Source organism: Desmodus rotundus, chromosome 1 (genome assembly GCF_022682495.2).
Source record: "Desmodus rotundus isolate HL8 chromosome 1, HLdesRot8A.1, whole genome shotgun sequence".
NCBI classification, from domain to species: Eukaryota; Metazoa; Chordata; class Mammalia; order Chiroptera; family Phyllostomidae; genus Desmodus; species Desmodus rotundus.
The window spans coordinates 101,389,674-101,411,872 of NC_071387.1; the positions used below are offsets into that span (position 1 = coordinate 101,389,674).

A 22,199-nucleotide genomic window follows, 5' to 3' on the forward strand; every position below is an offset into this window, starting at 1 on the left:
GCTTCCAGATGCTGGGCTCCCATAAGAGGCCACTAGCCCCACCCAAAGCCACAGCCCTGGCTTCTTCCTGAGCCCCCTCACCCACCCTGGGTGACTGGCCCAGGCCTGGCTCATACCCTTGTGTCTGGGATAATGGAGAAAGGACTCTGGGCAGCGCTGTTTCCACAGATGGGGAAGCGTGAGCTCAAAAAAGTGCCTGATCCTACTCCCCTGCTACGCCAAGCCCCCATGCCCAGCCCCAGAGAGAAAGGAGTCTGCATGAAAACCAGGAAGGGAACACATCTGCAACAGCAAGAGACAGCGAAGGTCTTTCCTGGCCCCCAGCCCACCGTTTCAGTCCCACCTCAGCTCCTTACAGGACGCTGCACTTGTCCTTGCCCCTTCCTGTACCTCACCCTCCTCTCCCAACCAAGGGTAGTCGGCTGGGGACAGGCCAGGAGTGGGATTCACATCAGCTGCTGCTGGGGGTGCAGAGATAAGACCTCTCCTCCACCAGTCCCCGCAGGGCCTCCCCAGGGCCACTCCCACAGGGTACGAGGCCCTGCGTTAATGTCAGAACTATAAAGGGAGTTCATGACCCCCACTTTACAGATGGGGCTCAGGGCTCATAGAAGGGAAGAACACAGCTTTAAGGTCAGACAGCCCGGTATTTGGCTCTACCACTTCTCCCAGTTTCCCTGCCCCTACAATGGGAGTGACTGGGGTGGCTGAAGAAGACGCAGGTCAGAGATCTGATACGAAGAGGTGTGCCTGCCCTTTAGGGGAGGGTGGGTTAGAATGGAGTCCAGCTTCCTGGGCCCAGCAGTGCCCTCCAGAAGCTCTATGGTGGGTGGATTAAAGTCAGGAGTCTTGGGGGCAAGAAAAGATGGGGAGACGTCCACAGGAAGCCAAGCCACGGGTGACTGTCTGGCACCATCACCCTCCTCGTCAAGAAAGATATAGGGAGAGAACGCCACTCACCTAGTCCCTGGATCCCTCCCTCCTGGGGAAGCCCAAAGGCCAGAGCAGACCAGAGTAGTAGGAGTAAAAAGGAGCCCATGCCCACCCACCCTTGGGCCACCCTGAGTGCTAGTCCTTACAAAGGGCCAACCCGGAGGGCCTAGTAACAGAATAATACGTTTCTTTGATTTCTGGGTTTTTTTGAAGTCTTTTTAAAGTTCTTACTATAATGTGCTAAGGACTTGTTTTGCTGGGATTTTCTCATTGAATCGTCACAAACTTCCTCTGAGTTATGTGGCTTTATGATTCCCGTGTGTGATGAGGACACAAAGGCTTAGAAAGAGAATAGCTTAGCAAGTGGTAGGGCTGGGACTTGAACCTGGATCCCAGGGCCCTGCTCTTACCCCCGAGAGGTCTCGCCACAGAGTAGAGAGGGCTCTGCACTGTCCCAGAGCAGCACATCCCAACAGACAGGTGATGGTTACCCCTGTAGAATGGAACAAGCACGGCTATGCTCTGCCATCACATTAACTCCTATTACCATCACAAAACTCTTCCACATGCTTCCCTGTCTGACTCTCATGGAAATCCAGCGAAGTGGCTGCATCATTATACTGCAATGAGGAACCCAAGGTCCTGTGAAGGGAAGTGACAGGCCCAAGGTCAGGCAGCCAGATCAGGGAGAAGCAGGCACCTGCAGGTGCCAACGCTCACTACTCTCCTTCCCCACCAGCTGATGGCATCTTCTACTGAGGGCTCACACACACAGCCCAATGTTTATCAGAGCCCTCTATGTGGCTGCAAGAGGCAGCACCCCAAATCCCTGACTCTAGCACCTCAAGCCCGCTCATCTGCCCATGAAATCTCAGCTATGGGGAGCACACCCTCTGCCTCTCCCTCATCCCCAGGATGCCCAGGAATTGAGGAGACCAAAGACTGCAGGACCCCAGGCCTGAAAGCCTCCAACGAAGTTCCCAGAAGGCAGGGGTGGGGGTGGTATGCAGGGGCCTATGTTGTCTCCTGCTCATCTGACGCTGCCAAATGTTCAACTCTGTCTTCTTCAACACCAAATTCATAAGCCCAGCCTCCTGGCTCAAGAACCAGCTGCGGTTAACCTGGTGCAGACTTAAACCCCAGAAAAGACTTCTCCCCAAAGCTACAGTTCCTCATGGGGACCTGGGCTGCCACCAAGACTTTCCACTCTCACTCACCTCAACAGCCCTGGAAGTACCAGCTGACAGTTTCTTTAACAGACGCAACTAAGCAGGAGTTCAGACTGCTAGATTCGTGGCTAACCAGGGGTTCTAACTGGTGAAGCACTGACTCCTATGAAGAATAGCTAATTGGAATTTCCAGCTAATACTACAAATACCTTAAAGTATTTTTGCATTTATTTCTTTCTGAGTTTTACAGAAGTAAACATGATTTACAGTCATTGTAAAAGTCCTACGCCCGCCCCCCTCCCACCTTCCACATCAACTTCAAACCCTTCAGGTGAGCAACAAAGGTGGCCCAGGTCCACTGACACCAAGTATCTCTTGCTTCTCACCCTCCCGACTGTCCTCCAACAGTCTTGTGAGGCTGGCCAGGGACCGCTACCCAAGCACCTCCAGACAGCCCCCTGGGAACACCAGCATCCCAACCAGAGGCTCAGGGCTGGGAGCATACTCTGCAGGCCTAGATCCTGACCTGTAGCTGTCCCTCGCGCCCAACCCAAGGGCAGTGGGTAACCCCCAACCTCCTTAGATACCTCTGCCGAGTTCTAGCATCAAATTAGCCACTGACAACTCTCATCTCACACTGTCTCAAAGTCACTCACACACCTGCCACTCAACAGCTACACAGCTGGAGAACCACACAGGATTTCTCCTATATTCCAAAGTACAAGAGGGAGGAAGACGATCCTCACCAAGGATGTCCAAGGTGTTCATCCTTCTCTCTGCAGCAGATACTGAAGCAGTCTGGGGCCCTGGCTCATCCCCACTGCTTCTATCCATAGACCCCATGCCAAACAGCCTGCCACCTCTGCCCTCAGTACCCCAACACACCACATCCAGGCGGTACCCATCAGAAACACCTCCTCCCCACAGCTTCTCCAGCGCCTCAGAGGAAGCCCTACACTCAGTGGGGTCAAGTGCCAACTCCAGCCCTCCTACTTACTAGCTGTGGAACCCCAGGCTTAGCCACTTCATCTCTCAAAGTCTCAGTCTCCCCATCTGTAAAATGGGGGAATACGGTCCACTTCACAGGGTCATGGTGAAGTTTAAAGGAGGAGGAGGAGAGCCCCAGTGGTATAGCTCAGTTGGTTAGAATGTAGTCCCCATAACCAAAGGGTTGTGGGTTCAATTTCCGCTCAGGGCACATACCTAGGTTGCAGATCTGATCCCTGGTTTGAGATGCGTACGGGAGGCAACCAATCAATGTTTCTCTCACATCAATGTTTTTCTCTCTCTCCCTTTCTCTCTCTCTAAAAATAATGAAAAATGTCCTCGGGTGAGGATAAAATATAAAATAAAATAGAAGGAGAAAAGAGAAAGAGAGAGAGATTGAGGATAACAGGATGCCTTATTCTTCCAGAGTCAGTACGCAGGACTTCAGGATAACCCAGGGATCTCCCTTAAAGGGCTGACAAGACCCTTTAGCACCACGAGACTGCGAACTCTTAGGGCAGGGGCCTGTTCTGGTTCACTGTGATATCCTCAAACCTGGCACAGAGCAGGTGCCCTGTAAGTACCAGATCAGGGACCCAACACACACTCAAAAGCCCCTAATTGTTTTCAAACTCCTGGGAACAGCCGGTCTCTTTCTCCGCTGAGAGCAGTCCCTAAACTCCTGGTTCTAAGAGTGTGAGAGCCATTTTAACAGCTACCAGGCATTTCCATCCGTGTAGCCACACTTCACAGGTGCTCCATTTTACAGAGGCTAAGAAGAGCAGTTAGGTGACAGGTCCAAGACCACAGGCTTGTGAGGACCCTGCTGTGCGGTGTGGCAGGGGTTAGGGGGCACCCTCTGAAGAGGCAGGGAACCCTACTAGTCTGAGAGATGGAACAAAGTCTGCCAGCCTGAAAAGTGAGTCCGTCTGGCCAGAAGGTCCTGTCCAACCCACAACCCCAATCTTCTACAGGTCTCTGACCTCACCCCACAACCCCTTCTAAAAATGAACAACCCAGAGGCCCCAACTGCACACCCAGCACACAAACGGACATTTGCCTCCCAGCAGGGCAGGCTGAGTACACCTCCATGCCCAGCCCTGTAGGGGGATCCTGCCACTTTGAGCACCTGGCCCCCAGGGGACAGGTGGACTCCTCTAAAAGGGGGCTAGGAACAGGGGCAGTGTGAAACCAGGATTCACCGCACCAGGCCTGCCTAGGGTCAGGGCCTGCAATGTCCTCTCTAGCATGTGGAGCAGCTCAACCCCTCCTCCCCACTGCCCAGCCCTCCGCTGAGGAACCAGCAGCGTTTCCCCTTTCCTTTCTCAGGGGCTAAGAGTAGGGCCCTGGGATCCTCGTTAAAGTCCCAGCCCCACCACTTGCTGTAGCTGTTCCCCTTCCAAGCCTGTGTCCTCATCCCACATAGGAATCATAAAGCCCCTAAACTCAGGAGGACTGACAATTCACTGAGAAAAATCTAGCAAAACAAGCCCCTAGAACATATTAAGAGCTCCAGAACTTTCGTTTTCTTTTAACATTTTACAGCTAGGTCTCCCAGGTGGCCCTTCAGAAGAGCCTGCACTCAGGGAGGCCCTGCTAATTTAAAAACCCACCAACTGGCCCATCCTCTCTGTACTTGAGAGTAGTTGAGGTGGGAGCTAAGTGTGGTGGGGGTTGGGCAATACATGTGCAGCGACTTTCCCCCAACCTGGCTTCTGCAGTCCCTGGTGTCCCCAGACTGGGCCACACCACCTGGGGGCTCCACCTCCCTCAATATCCGAGCCTTGCCTTCCACAGCGCGAGAGCACGTGGCCTCAACCCTGGGGAGCCATTTCACTCCTAGAGCAGTGCCTCAAGAAAGGGATCGCAGGTACCAAAGTTGGGCAGCGGGATAACCCCCACCCCCACCCCTCACCCCCCCCAACGAAGCACTGCAGTCCCGCCGGTGGTGTTAAGTATGCACACCGCCAGGCCCTTCTAGCAATCGGAGTTACAGGCACCGGCATTTTAACAAGTGTCCAGGGTGATACTGGTGGGAGTACAGAGCGAACTCGTCACCCTTTGGTAAAGGGTGGATTTGGAGCAACCCGGGTCAAACTTGTGAAGTGGCTACTGTGGGGAGCTGCAGACCTTGGACCACCCATCCACCCACCCAGCTGGGAAACCAGACGCTTTCGGTTAATTACTGGGGGAGGGCCGTGGTATGGGAAAGTTTGCAGTAGAGGCTCAAGTGCCGCGCCTGCTGAGACTCGGGATGGCTTCTGGTGCCCACTGCCCCCAAAGCTCCCCCACCTGGCCTGCCTCGCCTATCCTGTCTGCGGGGGCCAAGCTTTGTGCGGGGAAAGCGTGGCCCGGGCTCGCCTACAGCTCCCACAATGCCGCACCGGAGGGACGCGGAAAACTACAGCTCCCGCGAGGCAGCGCGCGGAGGTCCGCCTACTCCAAGAGGGCTGCAGAGTCACGTCCAGGCCTCGCTAGTAAACAGCGCCCGGGCGCGGGCGGCGAGGGAGCAAGCTAGCGGTCGCAATGTGCCCGTCGGCTGCGCTCCCGGCCAGCCGTGCTGGCCCCTAGGGTCCCGCCCACTCCCACACCCCCACGCGAGCACGCCCCCAACCCCGCCGCAGCCCCGCGTCTTGCAAACACGCACACCACCCGGCTCCCCGCCCCCCCCAAGCCCGGAGCTGCGGCGTGGCTGCATTGTAGCTGCCCGCCCGAGGCCCCTCGCGCGCCCCGGGGCCCTCAGACCCTTTGGGGGGGTGGCCCATAGACAGGGAGGAAGGAGGGAGAGGAAGGAAGCCAGCGCGGGAGGGGGAAGAAGGACGCGCGGGGAAAGCCACCAGCACCAAGCATGGCCGGGACTGCTGCAGAACCACGTGGGTCTGTTTGCAATTACAAACGTCGCGACTCGCCCGCCTGCAGCGGACAAAAGTGACCAGGGCCGCTCAGGGCCCCACGTTCCGAGGGAGGAGAGTCCCCGGACGGCGCAAGACCGGAGTGCAGGGCTGCAGCCGCCACGGCAGCTAAGAAAGGCGAACGGGGTCGGCGGCGCGGGCCATGCGTGCGCACACGCGCGCCCGCCCGAGCTGGCTGGCCCGGGGCTGCAATTGTAGGAAGGGAATGGGGGGAGAAGGAGTACACACCTACAAAGCCCTCCTATCACTTCTTTCTCTGTTTTCCTGAAATGTTGCAAAGAGGGCACCTTCTGAGTGGGCACCATGAAATACTCCATAGCGATCAGCCCCCGTTCTCTGCACGAGCCGGGTCCCGCGGTCCGCCGGAGAATGCAAGATGGAAATCCGAATAAAAGGGCAGCGCCGGACGGAGGTGCAGAATCGGCCAGTCCCAGATGCTGGCGGCGGCGGCGGCGGCGAGGGGAGGGAGGGGCGGGAGGGAGGTCTCTCCGGCCTGCCTCCCCGGGCGCGCGTGTGTGTGTGTGTGTGTGTGTGTGTGTGTGTGTGTTTGCAGCTGATCAGATGTCTGTTTCAAGGCGGGAAACAGCTGGTGAAAACTCAGCACTCCCCCGGCCTCCTTCCGCGGAGTAAGGAATTGCATGTAAACAAAGGACTATTTGCAGCGCCCCCGGGGCGGCGCGAGGCCGGGCGAAGAGGGGCTCAAGCCCCCGAGGGCGGGGGGACAGCTGGGGTCTGCAGGCCTCCCCTGGGCGCTGGGAGCCAGGGGCAGCGGGCTGACTTGGAGGGCGTTGTGTGAATGGAGCGAGCTGCGGCCGAGCTACATGCGCCACTATGGGTGATGAGGTCCATCAGCTGACAGGTTGGCAAGCGTTGAAAAAAAAAAAAAAAAGAGGCAGGGAGAGGGAGCCCAGCCGGTGCGGCCGGGGTCTGGCGGGGACTGCCCAGTGCAGGGTCTGTGTGCTTTGCGGTCCTCGGGGGCCGGGGACGCGCAGCTGGGCCGGGTGAAGGCGGCCTGGCGGCCTGGGGTGCTGCTCGGGGCTTTTCCTTTTTTACGACTGTAACTGCACAGAGTGGAGCCGCTCTGGCGCGCTCCCTCCGAGCTCTGGGCCCCCTGGAAACTTGCGTCACAGCCACCGCTTCCCATATGCAACTTGGGGCCGACTTCGGAGGCCGGCCAGCCTTCCGCCTTTCATCCTCCTTCCCTGCCCCACCGCCCGGCCCCGGCTCTAAAGCCTGGGAATCCCAGAGCCGCGGAAAGAAATGCAAAGGGGGCGCGCCGATCGCCTCGGATCCTTGGGCAGCGCTAGGAAGCTGGGGCCCCGGTTGGGAGGGAAAGGTGGAGCGAGGCCAGGACAGCAGCGGCCCGGGGGCAGGCTGCCGGCCCGGGGCAGGCTGCCAGCCCGGCTGGGAGGTCTGATGGCTGCTGCCGCGTCCCGTCCTAACCTTCGACATACACACTTTCCCTCTCTGCGGGAATGCAGGACGGCAGGGTTCTTGGCCTGGGCGGACGGAAGGCTGCAGCTTCTCATTCATGGAGAAGCCAATGCGAGACTTGCTCCTCCGCCAGAGTGCGCTTTCTAGGAGGGGTGATGGCCTGGGACGGGGAAAAGACACTGGCTAACGACAAACTTCCACCACCCTCACCAGGTCCCTACCTTCCTTCCCTAGGCTCTCTGGCTGCTGGAGGGTTGACCCCTGACTCAGGAAGGCCACGCCTGCCTTGGAATGTCGTGCCTACCGCCTTTCCCAATCCGGTCTGCCTTTTAAGGTTCTGCCCAAATCGTACCTCCTAATTGAAATACTCCTACTGATAACAAGGATTACTGTTATTATCAGAAAATATTATTAGATAGTGCGAGCACCTTGTAGATGTTGAGCAGTTTTGCCTGCATGTTTTCCAATCCCCAAAGCAACACATTGGACAGTTCCTCTAAGGACAGAGCCCAAGCCTGAGTTAAGAAAGGACTTAACTCACAGTCCCTGGAAGGCCTCACTGTGGGGACAGGGAATGTGTTCAGGAAACTATGACATCAGGGGACAACAGGATACTATGCACTGAACTATGCCCATAACTATGCACTGAACATGTATAGTGCGTGGATGAATGAATGAGTAACAGCCGATAGAAGTGTAGCTACCCCCATGCCCTTTCTTCTATGGAACTGCCTTGACTGAGCCTGGCCCCTATGAACTCTGTCACGAAAGCCTGGCCTCTCCATTTCTGCCAAAAGCACCTTCTCACAGAGAGCCCTCCGGTGTCTCAGATGTACAAACCCAAAGTCCTTTGAGCTGGATCAGCAGCTCCTGTCCTAAGGCCTGAAATACCCCAGTCCTACTCACCCTCTCTCCCATCACTATGGCAGTAGCACAGTAAGTCCCCCAAATCCAGGCTGTCCCCCATTCCCAGGAGATTCTGTATATCCCTTAATCTGACCCTGTCTCCCGCTCCTTCCCAACTCTAAACTCAGGTTCACAGTTCCTTCTGGACCCCTCAGAAGGTGTTCAGCAAAACCCATTAGATCTTTAACATCTGACTTCCAGTCACCTTCTTGCTCTAAAGTAGGAGTCAGCAAATTTCTGTGAAGGGCATGTAAAAGTTATTTGTATTAGTTTCCTATTGCTACTGTAACAAATTACTATAAATTTAGTAGTTTAAGACAACACAAATTTGTTCTCTGGAGGTCAGAAGTCCAAATGGATTATACATATTTGGATAAAATCAAGGTGTCAGCAGGGCTGTGTTCCTTCTGAAAGTTCTGTGGGGGGGCTCTATTTCCTTGCTTTTCCTGGCTTCTGGAAGTGGCCCAGATTGTGGCCCAGTGGCTTGTGGCTTTTTCCTCCATCTTTAAAGTGTGTCATTCCAACTTCTGCTTGTCATCACATCTTCCTTGACCCTCCTGCCTCCCTTTTATGATGACCTTGGGCCGACCCAGATAATCCAGAATAATTTCCCAATCTTGAAATCCTTAACTGAGTCACATGTTCCAAGTTGATTTTGTAAATCAACTTCGAATCACCCACAGATTCTGGGGATTAGGATACAAATATCTTAGAGGGGGTGCTGTCTACCACACCACTCTCAGTTTGAGAGCTATACGAAGCGAGGCAGCAGTTATACACTCAATATGCCACAGTAATTCCATTCCTAGGTATATATGTCCAAAGAATGAAACGGGGACTCGGACATTTCATTGTAGAGTGGTGTTCACAACAGCATCATTCACGAAAGCCGAAAGGTGCAAACCACCCACTGCTCACCCACTGAGGAATGGATCAACAAAAGGTGGCCTATCCATACAGTGGAATATTACTCAGCCTTAAAAAGGAATGGAGATCTGATACATATAACAACATGGATGAACCCTGAAAGCAATGCTAAGTGAAATAAGCCAGACACAATCATATATGGTATGATTGCACTCATGTGAAATATCTGAAATAGGCAAGTTCATTGATAGAGAAAATACATTAGAGGTTACCAAGGGTTGGGAGATGGGTGAATGGGAAGTTACTGTTTAATGACTATAGTTTCTGTTTGGGGTGATGGTAAAATTTTGGAAATAGTGATGATTGCACAACATTGTAAATGTAATTAATGCCACTGAATCATACACTTTAAAATGGTTAGAATGGCAGGTTTAATGTTATATGTATTTTACCACAATAAAAAAAGTTAAACAAGCAAAAAGTCAACAAAGAAAGGTCAGTGGGCTGGCTTCGGTCTGTGGACAGCAGTTCACCCGACCCCGGATCCTCCCAACTTCCCGCCCTTACCCTCGCGCTTCCTTCCTTGTCTGGCTTAGAACTCACAGCCCGTCAATATAATCATCTTGCATACACTCTCCCTTTCAAGTCTAACCCCACCTGCCCGGCCTCTGCCCCCACCCTAGCTGAACAGGGCTAGGGCTGGAAAACAAAATCCCACAACCTTGCTGACTGATCTTATTTTTATATTTTTTAAAGATTTTATTTATTTAATTTTAGAGAGAAGGGAAAGGAGAGAGAAAGAGAGGAAAAGAAACGTCAATATGTGGTTGCCTCTCATGCACCCCCAACTGGGGACCTGGCCTGCAACCCAGGCATGTGCCCTGACTGGGAATCAAACTGGCAATGCTTTGGTTCACAGGCCAGCACCCAATCCACTGAGCCACACCAGGCAGTACATGATCTTATTTTTAAATGCCAGACCAAGTTCTTGGAGTGGATCCTTGGGTGGCTGGCAGTTGCTTCATATTGCCCAGTCCATTCTCTCTCCTGCCTTCTCCTCTCCACAACACCTCCATCACCTCCTCCAGGTCTTCACGCTCAATTCATGACCTCAAGTCCTGTTTCTCTGAAAATGGAAGCAATTAGAAGAGAAATCCCACACACTCCATCACCACCTCTGCCTCCCCCCTGTACCTGCCATGTGTCTGGATGAATGTCTGTGCAGGGAACCTTCCCATGTGTTACTCAAAGGTGTCTCTCCACCTGCTGTGCCTCTATTGGGTGGTTCCACCACCATGAACAAACTGGCCTTATCCCCATTTTAAAAAACAAACAAACAAACCCAAGACCCTACATCCTCTTTCAACTACCATGCTTTTCCCAGTCTCCCTTACCACAAATCCCCCTGAAGTGGTACTTATACTCACTCTTCCCTTCTTTCCTGCTCAGTCCACCAGCCCCCAGGACTCCATAGAAACTGCTCTCGCTAAAATCACTGGTGACCTCCAAAGACCTGTTTTCTGTCACCATATCTGACATTCTTGAAATTCTTTTTTCTTGGCATCTGGGACCCTCACCCCCTGGGGCCACAGTCCTCACACCTCTTCTGTCTCCACAAAGTCCCTGCTCTTCGAACAATTCCAGAAAGAACTGGAAGCCATGCAGTGTGGTCCAGACTCTGCCTTAACTCCAGCTCCAGGGTGACCCCACATGAGTTCCTCAACCTTACTCAGTTTCCTCATCTGTAAAACAGGTTGTACCACACCTAGCTTGCAGGCTGTCACAGGTAGTGACATGCCTGGCATCAATAAGCGATCAATAAGTGGTATTTGATACATCACTGGTACCAGCATGCCACGGCGGCAGTGGTCAGAGGCGTCTGAGCTGGCCCAGGGAGAATGACAGGGTTTAGTGATATGCAGGGAGGGACAGAGTCCAAGCTCTCCCCCGCTCCCAGGGAAAACGCGCTACAGATGAGAGGGAAGAGATGTGTGTAAAGCTGACATCGAATATGGGGTTCACCTGCTCTACAGTAGAGAGAACTGCACAGAGGATCAAGTGGTGTGGAAATCAGCCCGCAGACTGTGTGCCCTTTAAAAATGAGGTCTCAGGCCCTGACCAGGTAGCTAAGCTGAGTAAGAGTATCATCCAGATATGCCAAGGCTGCAGGTTCAGTCCCGGTCAGGACACACACATGAATAAACCAATGAATGTGTAGTGTAAGAACAAAAATCAATGGGGTTTTTCTTCCCTCTCTCTAAAAATCTATTTTAAAAATGAGCCATCTTTAAAAAAAAAAAGACATCTCATAAAGAGTGTAATTAATAACTGCCCATGGATGAACGGATGATCCCTGTTAGAAATGCATATCATAAAACAGACAGGGAGAGGTTGAGAATGGCATAGGAACAGAGAAGTCAAAGAACTTATATGTATGACCCATGGACATGAACTAAGGGGAGGGGAATGCTGGAGGGTTGGCGGGTGCAGAGCAGAGGGAGGATAAAGGGGTGGGGGGAATTGGGAAAACTGTAATAGCATATTCAATAAAATATACTTTAAAAAAAGAAAAAGAAATGCAGATCATTTACTGAGCGGGCTCCTGGCACCCTTCCCTCCCCTTTGCTCCCCTTCTCACTGCCCCACCCCCAAATTCCAGTTAGGAAGAGTGAATAAGAGTCATCAACAGGCTTTAATGTTGAGTGGGTATACAAAATGTGGTCCACCTACATGATGGAATATTACTCAGTCGTAAAAAGGAATGAAGGGGACGGATGGGTGGAGGTGGAAGAGGGTATAAGGGGAATAAATAGTAATGGGGAAAAAATCCAATAAAAATAAATTTTAAAAATAATAAATAAAAAGTAAAAGTAAAAATTAAAAATAATAAGTAAAAAGTAAAAAGGAATGTACTGACACATGCCACAACACGGACGAGCCTTGAAAATATGATACTCGGTCAAAGAAGCCAGACACAGGTCACACATTGAATGATTCCATTTGTATGGAATGTCAAGAATAAGCAAATTATAGAGACAGAAAGATCAGTGGTTGACAGGGAATGAGGGGGAGTTAGGAGGAAATGAGGGGTGACCCCTAATGAATGTGGGGGGTTCTTTGGGGCAATGAAAATGTTATAAAATTTATTGTGGTGATGGTTATACAACTCTGAATATACTAAAACCACTCAATTCTACACTTTATTTTTTTTAAGATTTTATTTATTTTTAAAGAGGGGAAAGGAGGAAGAAAGAGAGGGAGAGAAACATCAACATGTGTAGTTGCCTCTCGTGTGCCCCCTACTGAGGACCTGGCCCACAACCCAGGCATGTGCCCTGACCGGGAATCGAACCGTGACCGTTTGGTTCACAGTCCGGTACTCAATCCACTGAGCCACACCAGCCAGGGCTCAATTCTACACTTTAGATGGGTGAATTATATCTAATAAAGCTATTATTTTTAAAATGACTTTATTGACCCTAAAGATGGCCAGAAGTCCAGGGACCCCCCATAGTAAAGGGTTCCAGAGCTCCTTCTTCAGCCAAAATGGGATCTTGCTGCCCTGATGATGCCATTAGCACAGCCCTTCTCAGAACCTGCCCTCATCTCATAATTTTGGAAGCTCAGGTGGGAGAGATAAACCCCAAGAATGAAGGTTTAACTGCACCCAGGAGGGGGGACTGTAAACAGGGCAGCTGCTGCAGGTTTTGACTCTATGCGGCACCCATGGGGGATGGGGTGGGGTATAGATTTTTCTCATTTTTATCCTACATGTGTCTAGAATACTATTCTGTTGCCATGTAATAAACTCCCACAAATTTATTGGCTTAAAATAGCACCTGTCTATCACCCCACAGTTCAGGAGGTCAGAAGGCTAGCTGGGCATGACATGGCTGGGCTCTCTGCTCAGGGTCTCACCAGCCGAAACGAGGTATCAGCTGCGGCTCCAATTTCATCTGGGGCTCTGATCCTCTTCCAAGCTCAGATGTCTGCAGAATTAAGGTCCTTCCGGCTGCAGGACTGAGGTCCCATCGGCTCGCTAGCTACTGACTGGGGGGCACGCCCAGATCCCTGTGCCGTGGTCCACTCCATCTGACCAAGGGGCATCCCACCCATGGACCCCATGGATCCCTCTCTCGATTCAAATCTAATTTCCTCTTCCAGAAGCAGCCAGAGAAGACTCTACTTTTAAAGGGGTCATGTGATTAGGTCAGGCTAATAGATACTGTTAGTCTGACATTGCCTCAATGTCAACTGTGCATATATAGCATAACCTAATCACGAGAGTAACACCCTATTGTTCATAGGGTACCCACGCTCAGTGGGAGGGGAGTATATGAGGGTAAAGGTCACTGGAGGACTTAGCAGAATTCTGCTGCCACCACAAATGAGGGCGGTGCAGCCGAAGTTGAGACTTTCCCTAAGGACATACAGAGAACTGGAGATGGAACCTGAATAGGAATCTGGGTCCCCAAACCTAATTTGAGGCTTTTCCTCTAAGAGAATATGCCATGAACTGGGGGCTGAGTGATGGCCCTTTGGGCCCCAGCAGGCTCTGATACATGCGGGGAACCCCAACCTGTTTAGGAGATAGGGGTGGTCATGTATACAAACTCTTGGATCAGGAATGGAGGCCCCATAGAAGTAAATAGCCCCTGCCTGGGAGGGGATCCCGAATACTCCCAGGAAGGCAGAATGGGTGTTAGACATGCAGGGGTTTGGAGCAAACCGCAATGTCCTCCAATGCCCTGGTCCCCTTTCCTACCCTAGGCACAGAGATCTCTGGGCCAACAAGGCTAGGGTTCCCCAGCCACTAGGGGGTGCCTGGCACACATGATGCTTGCTTTCAGGGCAAGCAGAGGGAACACATTTGGAGAACCCAAGGCAGGGACTGGGGGGGAGTGGCTGACCTCTGGCCTCCTGCACCTCAGAGGCCTCACAGATCTTGGGGGCAGTGGGCTTGTCTAGGAGCCCCCAAAGGCCCTGACCTCCAGTGCCGGCTTCCTTTGTCCAGCCCAACCTGACTCACTTTGCTCATAGGCAAGCCCTTGAACAGAGGGCTGGAGTCCACCTGTGGCATGTCCCCTGTGCCCCTTCTCTGGTTCTGCTCCCTGTTTCCAGGCTCACTGCTACAGCTCCCTAGGGTAGGCTACTGCCTTCATCCCTCTTCTCTCCCCTCCATGTTCAGCACTCAGCTCCTCTCCTTACACTCCATGGTCAAGTTTCACCTCCCTCTGTGAGGGACTTTCCCCCAGGGAAACATCTGCTTTTCACCATATGAACAAGGAGGAACTAGGTATTCCCTGCTTCAGTTAGGTGCATTCCCGTTACAACAACTCAACATATGACCACCCTGGCTAGTGTTTCAGTTTTAAATGAAAATGGCTGGCCACTTCCTCAGTTGATGTCTGTAAGCACACAGCTTGGCTGTGATTTTCCCGCCCAGCAGACCAAGCAGGAGCCTGAGGCTGGGCACAGCTGGAGAGTGGGGATGTGATACCCAGTCTGGTTCCTGCCCATGGGACAGTGTGGGGGAGAGGGGAGGACAGAGCTTGGGGCCTCTGGTCAAAATCCAAGGAGACTGAATCAGCCTAGGGATCAGGGGGCATGGCAAGAAGGACGAAGGATCAGCAAAGGTGCCAGAAGAAACCAGGAGGGAGCATTTGGGGTTCAGGAGAAAGGATGGAGGGAGAGAGGAAGAGGACAGCTGGGGGTGCTGTTGAGCTCAGAAAGGGTGTCCAATGTGTCTCTGGGCAGCTGGAACTTCTCAGAGGAATGGAGAGGGGTGAGGGAGAGAAGGCAGGGTGTCCAGTCCCACCTGAGGATGGAAAAGGGAGGAGCTAGGGCTAGGACTGGAACTGGCCAGACCAGGGGAGGGACACAGGTTTGCTCTGATGAGAAAGCAGACCTGGGTGGCTGTGAGGGGCAAGGCAACAAGGGAGCAGGAGCAGCTCTCCCTAGGGAGGGGTACTCAAAGCTCCAGCAGGTGCAGAGGGGAGGCACATGCGTATGTGGGCACAAGTGCTCAAGTGCCGCTAAGCGCCAGCTGCTGCTCTGGCGGCTTTACCTGAATTCCCTGTTTTGTCCTCACTACAGCACTGTTATCATACCCCAAGGGGCTAGCCCAAGATCGTCCCAGTTAGTTGGTGCCAACACCTGGCTCCCTACAGGCTCCTCACAACCTCCTGTGGCCTCAGGACTCACCTGGGACTAGTGGCCCAGCCTGAGCAAATAAAGCCAGGTGCAGGAGGAGGTTCTGAGGAGCCCAGCTGGGTTTACTGAGGAATATGGAGGGAGAAAACACCATCTACATGAAAGGACAAGGTCAAGTATGCAGTGATGGAGAATCCACATTCTGTGGTCAATGGTCAGTGTCCAGGAAGCCAAAAGGAGGAACGACTCCTAGGGGTCGTTGGGAGGCTTTGGCTTCAACTTTGGGCAGGCAGGGAGAAAGAAGACAAGATAAAGCCCAGGAGGGGGGCCAGGTTAGAGCAGAGTGACTGGTTTCAGGATGGCTTTCTCCTCCCTCAGCCCCTGTGGACCGTGAGCCCCTGCTGCTATTTCCAGTAGTGAGCCACTGCCAGCACATGGGCGGGGTGGGGGTGGGGGTAACATCTGTCTGGTGCAGCGCCCTCCGCCTCAGCGGCAGCAGCAGTAGCAGCGGCAGCACAAGGTGGTGCCAGTAACTCAGCAGTTGAAATGTGAGAAGCAGAAGCAGAGGGGCAGGGCTGGGAAAGGCTGAGCAGCAGCAGCAAAGAGGGTTTCCGTGGCAGGAGCTGGAGGCTCCGCTCTGGCGGCCAGAAGAGGTCCTTCCATCCTTGACCCACATCCTTTCTGAATGATTGCCCCTCCAGCCCCAGGCTGTGGGCTGTGACACCCAAAGTGGTCCACGAGGGAGGCAGCAGGTCTGTGCTGCAGATCTGGGGAAGGGATAGAGGACCGGGCCAAGGCAACCAGAAAACAATGCATCAGGCCCTGCCCAGCTTTGCCAGGAGCACTGGATGGGGAGACAGGCAGAGGGCAGAGTGGGGAGGAGGACAGGGAGGTCCCTTGGGTTTCCTACCTCAGAGGCTTGGCCTTAACTTTCCCCTCCTTGGGCAGAACTGAGTCATGGAAGCCCCTCACTGCTCCAGGGGTAGGGAAACACACAAAGCTCCTGCCCCCTCCCTGGGCCGCTGCCAGCCTGCCTCTGCAGTGAGGACTGACCAGAGATGGGTGGCTTCCCCAGTGTATGTGAGGTGCTGTGTATTGAGTGAGCACTTCATCTCCCACCTAATCAGTATATCAATAGGTAGTATTATTATGACACCCCACTACAGATGAGCAAATACAGGCTCAGTGGGATTCACAAACTTGCCTGAAACCACACAGCCACAGTGGCAGAGCTGACCTGAAAGAAGGCTTGCCTGACAGCAGGACTTGTACACCTACCCACCATGCCATGAGGGGAGAGAGGTGGAAGAAGAAAAGTTCACCAACAGGTACACCCAGGTCTATGTGCCAAATCCAAAGCCAGAGATGAAAGGCAGCCTTGGGACCTCCGGGAAAGCAAGGCGGTGCCAGATGAAAATGTATTAAGAGGCAGTAGTTAAATGCTTAGTCCCAGATCTATGCATGAATCTAAAGCAGTGGGGACCTCCTGTAACCCCCTGAGGTTCTTCCCTGGGGCCACGGGATCACCACTGAGCAAGTGATTGGCACTTACCTTGACAGAACATGGAGCACATCTGGGCCCTGAGGTCCACGTGGCCCTTGGTGGAAGAGTCAGCAGCACTTACTGTGGGACGGCACTCGGCAAGGCTCTGCCAGAAATGAACGGAAACACTCAGTAGGCATCACAGGGCCTGGCGGCCAGGAGCCAGAGAATCCCAGTGCTTCCAACTGCACTCACCTCCATGAGCCTGTTTCCTCATCTGCACGCGGAGGGGCGTGCCAGCACTGACACACGGGGCTGCTGCAAGGACTGAGCAAAGCACTTGTCAAAAAGCACTTACATGTAAGGACTCATGGACGTGAACAACGGGGTAGTGACTGCAGGGTGGGGGGAGGGAGTGAAAGGGGGATAAATGGTAATGGAAAAAATATAATATTAATTAATTAATTTTTGAAAGTACTTATATTTGAGCCCTAGCCAGGTGGTTCGGTTGGTTGAAATGTCATCCTGTACACCAAAAGTTCGCAGGTTCGATCCCTGGCTGGGGCACATACCTAGGATGCGTGTTCCATTCCAAGTTGGGGTGTGTACGGGAGGCAACAGATCCAGATTGATGTTTCTCTCTCACATGAGTACTTCTCTCTCTCTCCCTCCCTCTCTCTCTAAAATCAATAAACCTATCCTTGGGTAAGGATTTAAAAACATAAGTTAAAAAAAGTTGTAAAAAGTACTTATATTGAAAATCTTCATCTACACAAAAATAAAAACTGCACACACATAGCAGCATTATCCACATTATTCAAAAAAAGTAGAAACAGCACAAACATTCATTGATAGGTTGAAAGGATACACAAATTCTGATCTAGCCACACAATGGACTACTACTTAACTGTTAAGAGGAATGAAGTACTGACAAATGTTACAACGCGGGCGGACCTTGAAAACATGATGCTCAGTGAAAGAAGCCAGACACAAAAGGTCACATGTCCACAACAGGCAAATCCACAGAGACAGAACGCAGACTGGTGATAGCCGGGGGCTGGGGGAAGTGGAGGAATGGGGAGTGAGCGCTAATGGGTTCAGGGTTTCTTTTCTGTTTTGTTTTGTTATTATTCTTAATCAATTTATTTTTAAGAGCAACTTTAAGTTCACAACAATACTGAACAGAAGGTACAGAGATTTCCCATATACCCCTTGATCCCACACATACACAGCCTCCTCCATCATCAACAGCCCCCCGCCGCCCGCCGCCATGTGAGCGGTACACTTTGTTACAAGAACTGCCAGAGTTTCTTCTGGGGATGGTGGAAATGTTCTGGCATTAGGTGGTGGTGACGGATGCACAACTCGAATACAGTAAAATCCACTGAGTGTGTATTTTAGAGGGGTGAATTTTATATGTTATCTCAAGTTTTAGTTTTATTTTTTAATTCTCACCCAAGGATATGCTTATTGCTAGAAAGAGAAGGGAGAGAGGGACAGGGAGAGGGAGATGGAGATCCACATCAATGTGAGCAAGAAACATAGAAACATTGATTGGTTGCCTCCCATATGTGCCCTGGCCAGGGATCAAATCTGCAACCTAGGTATGCGCCTTGACCAGGAATTAAAACCCGCAGACTTTAGGTATACAGGACAACACTCCAACTAACTGGCCTACCCAGTCATAGCTATGTCTCAATTTTTATTTTTTCTAAACACTAATTTGGTTTTTTTTTAAGATTTTATTTATTTATTTTTAAAGAGAAGTAAAGGGAGGGAGAAAGAGAGGGAAACATTAATGTGTGGTTGTCTCTTGTGCGCCCCCCTACTGGGGACCTGACCTGCAACCTAGGCATGTGCTCTGACTGGGAATCGAACTGGCGACCCTTTGGTTTGCAGGCCGGCGCTTAGTCCCCTGAGCCACACCAGCCAGGGCTATAGCTCAATTTTTAAAAAGCATTTAGTAAGAGCTCAGAAAATATAGCTCTCATTACTACATCCTTCAACTTTTAAAGAGTCTGTCATAAACTGGAAGACACCATATGAACACATTTTAAAATGCTCAACACCCAGACAAGAGCCAAGCAGCATAGGCCTGGCATCCTGGGATGACTGTCACAGAGTCATGCTCAGTGCACACAGACGGGAATGAGTGACCGACATGCAGGAACCGCTCCCAGCCACGGTGACTGAGAGAGTGTCCCAATTAATCTACACGGAGGTACTAAACCCACAGCCATGGAGGTGACAATAGCCACAGGTGCACACGGTGGCATCTGGGCTGAGTCAGAGGACTTGGGTGGTTGGGTGGGGATGAGCTGGCACCCACAGACCGTGGCAGCTCAGAGGCGTGGCACCGAGCAGGGCCAGCAGGAGGGGAGGACGTGGAGCAGGGGGTAGAGCACTCATCCTGGCACTCCATGGCTCAAAGCAGAGTCTGGTAGGTGCTTTACTTCAGTTAACAAATAGCTGGAAAAAGCTCATAGCAGGCCTGACCTCTGACATCCAGAAGCCCCGTTTTTCTGAGGTGTCTGAGAGGTTCAGACTACACTGGGCACCAGTGTCTGCTTCTGAGAAGCCCCAGGCCTGGGTTCCTCTCTGAGCCACCCCCAGGTCCCAGGCTTCCAGAGGAGAGAATGTATGATGAGATCAGCAGGCCTGGTTCGGGGCTCTCCCCCAATGTCAAATGGCCAGACACACTTATAGTGTGGCATAGAATGGACAGAGACAGCCACCCCTCAGAGCCTGGGCTCTTCCTCCAGCCCTAAGGGAACAGGGAGGCAACTCCCAGATGAAGGCCTGAGCCTACAGACCTGCAAGTGAGGCCCACACACTTCTCTCTCAACCCTTTCCCTCTCCTCCTATCTCCACCCTCTGTCCTGTGTAATTCCTAACCCTCTGGGAGGAAGCCAAACAATAGAGAACTCCTTGGAAAAGAGAAAGGCACCTGCTGTGTACATGTTCACACATGTGCACACATGCACACGTGTGCATACACATGCCCACATGGTCACAGAGCACATAACATAATAACTAAATACAGGGTAGAGAAAGGGAACTAGACATGTTAGCATCTTGCCTCCTCGGGGCCAGGCAGTTACCAAGGGATTTGCACGCATTGTCTAATTTAATCCTTAAAAGAACCCTATGAGCCCTGACTGGTGTAGCTCAGTGGGTCGGGCATCGGGCATCGTCCCACAGGCCTCAGATCGAAATGTCCCCAGTCCGATTCTCAGCTGAGGCCACATGTCTGGGTTGCAGGCTATGTCCCTGGTTGGGGGTGTGCGAGAGACAACCGATCGATGTTTCTCTCCCTCTCCACAAGTACATTTTAAAAATCTTTAAAAAAGAGTCCTATGAGATTTCATAGATGAAGAAAATGAGCTTCCAAAAACTTAAGGAACTTATAGCCAATGGGACATCCGGAAGTAAGAACCATGAAGCTGAGCACAGTGCCTGGCAAGAGCCCCCAGAAGCCAGTCCTGTGGAGGCAGCTAAGCAGAGCGGGGCTGTGTGCTGTTTCTGCCTACCCCCTGGCATTGGCTCCTTTGGGGGACCCCTTACTCCCACATTTTCCCTCGTGGCTCTAGGGGTGTCTGCCCTGGGCTGGGGCAAACTCCTGACCTAGATCTGTCCAATCAGCGATGGGGATGAATTGGGACCCAACAAGAGGCAAGCCTGGGATCTTGCTGGAGCCCTGGGAGAGCCAAGCTGAGAGACACAGAGGATACTGGACCCAGAGATGCAAGCCAGTGTCCCAGCACCATTGCTTGACCAGCCGGGCTCTCAGTCTTTGCAATTACATGAGTTGTTAAGTAACCAGTTTCCCTGGAGGCTCTGTTAGCTTAAGGGTTGGGACAGAGCTGGGGATGGGGCCTCACCTCTCTCACAGAATCCTGGGGAGGGGGGGGCGCCTCTTGGCCGCCTCCTAAAGCAGCTCCATCACTCAGTTCAACCTTCAAAGTTGGCATCTGCTCGCAAGAATTTGTGTCCTCTGGGAATTCAGCCTCCAGATGTCAGATCCAAGGCAGCAGCGGTGGCTGCACAGGGCTCTCCCAAGAGTGAATCAGCCACATTCCAAAGGTGCAAACACAGACACCACGCCCTCGGCAGCCTGGGGCTACAGACTTCCTCCCTAGGCCTGCCCAGCCCAGCCCCCACTCCTGCTCCCCTCCCCTCCCCCCTCTTCCCAGCCAGACCAGGCTTTGGGCTTCCTTTCCTGAGACATTCTCCTGGAACTGAAACAAGAGAAAATGAAAGCCAGGAGACACCCCGATCCACTCTGCTCACTCCCTCCCCTGCAGCAAGCACAGACCCCGGCCCAGACCTCCCCCAGTTATCAGCATAAACAGGATCGGGCAAAAATGGATTTATAGTTATTCATGTAGAAAATAATACATTGATTAATAAATAACAACACAAGAGTAAACTCTGTTTCCTGTACTCACAACCATAAACCTACTTTTTCCCTACCCTGCATGAGTTCGTTCACTTAACAGGTATTTGTTGAGCACCTACTGTGGGCAAACCAGATATAGACAAACCCCTGACCTCATGGAACTCAGCCCCGCAAGAGTCAGACAAAATCATATCCACGGACAGAAAATAATTCCAAGTTTGTGAAGTGCTGAAGAGGAAAGAAAGAAGGAAGAAAGGGCTGAGGCTGATGGGAAGTGACAAAGGGAGGGTTACGAGGTAGGGGGCCACTCTCAGAGGTAACACATGCTGAGGCCTCCAGGATGGATTGAAGCCTCCTCTACGGAGAGTCACTTCTCTGCGATCATTTCATGAGAACTATGGCAATGTAACCGCAAAGAATCGCCCCCAGTCACTCAGCAAGGCAAGTTCTTGAGTCCACTTCCTGATGCCTTCTGTCAGCATTAATGCAGGCTAATATTTTTTTAACAAGACTTTATTGAGATATAATTCACATACCACACAACTTACCATTTTAAAGTATACATTTCAATGTTTTTAGTAAATTCAACCACGTTGTGCAACCATCACCACAATCAATTTTAGGACACTTTTATTGCTTCCAAAAGAAAACCTGCAGCCATTAAGTTCTTTTCCAATCCCTGCGCCCCAGCCCCTAGCAGCGAGTATTCTACTTTCCATCTGCACTCACTCGCTTATTCTGGACATTTCATGTAAACGGAACCATACTGTGGCCTTTTCAGTCTGGCATCTTCACTCAGCATAATGTTTTCAAGGCTCATCCATGTTGTAGTCTGCGTCAGAACTTCATTCCTGCCTGGCCAGGTAGCTCAGGTGGTTAGTTATCCCGATACTCCATGGCTGCAGGTTCGATCCCTGGTCGGGGTACACACAAGAATCAACCAAAGAATGCACAAA

The 22,199-nt window shown here is 52.0% G+C and overlaps 1 protein-coding gene across 10 annotated transcripts in view; it reads right to left on the reverse strand.

Annotated features, from left to right (window-relative positions):
* TFAP4 (transcription factor AP-4) overlaps positions 1–22,199 on the reverse strand; it is a 38,125-nt gene that overhangs the window by 5,417 nt on the left and 10,509 nt on the right. For 3 of the 10 annotated variants that reach the window (XM_053928857.1, XM_053928869.2, XM_053928879.1), the window contains one exon: positions 16,914–17,010. Coding sequence is in view for 1 of the 10 variants with exons in the window: in XM_024553303.3 (XP_024409071.1) it covers positions 6,230–6,318 (89 nt within the window). In the remaining 9 variants the exon portion in view is untranslated. Of the gene's footprint in view, positions 1–116; positions 1,021–1,343; positions 2,347–6,229; positions 6,570–16,913; positions 17,011–17,099; positions 17,240–17,416; positions 17,434–20,725; positions 20,934–22,199 lie in introns of those variants that run through there. The other 7 variants (XM_053928865.2, XM_053928875.1, XM_053928871.2 and 4 more) reach the window with 7 other exon arrangements.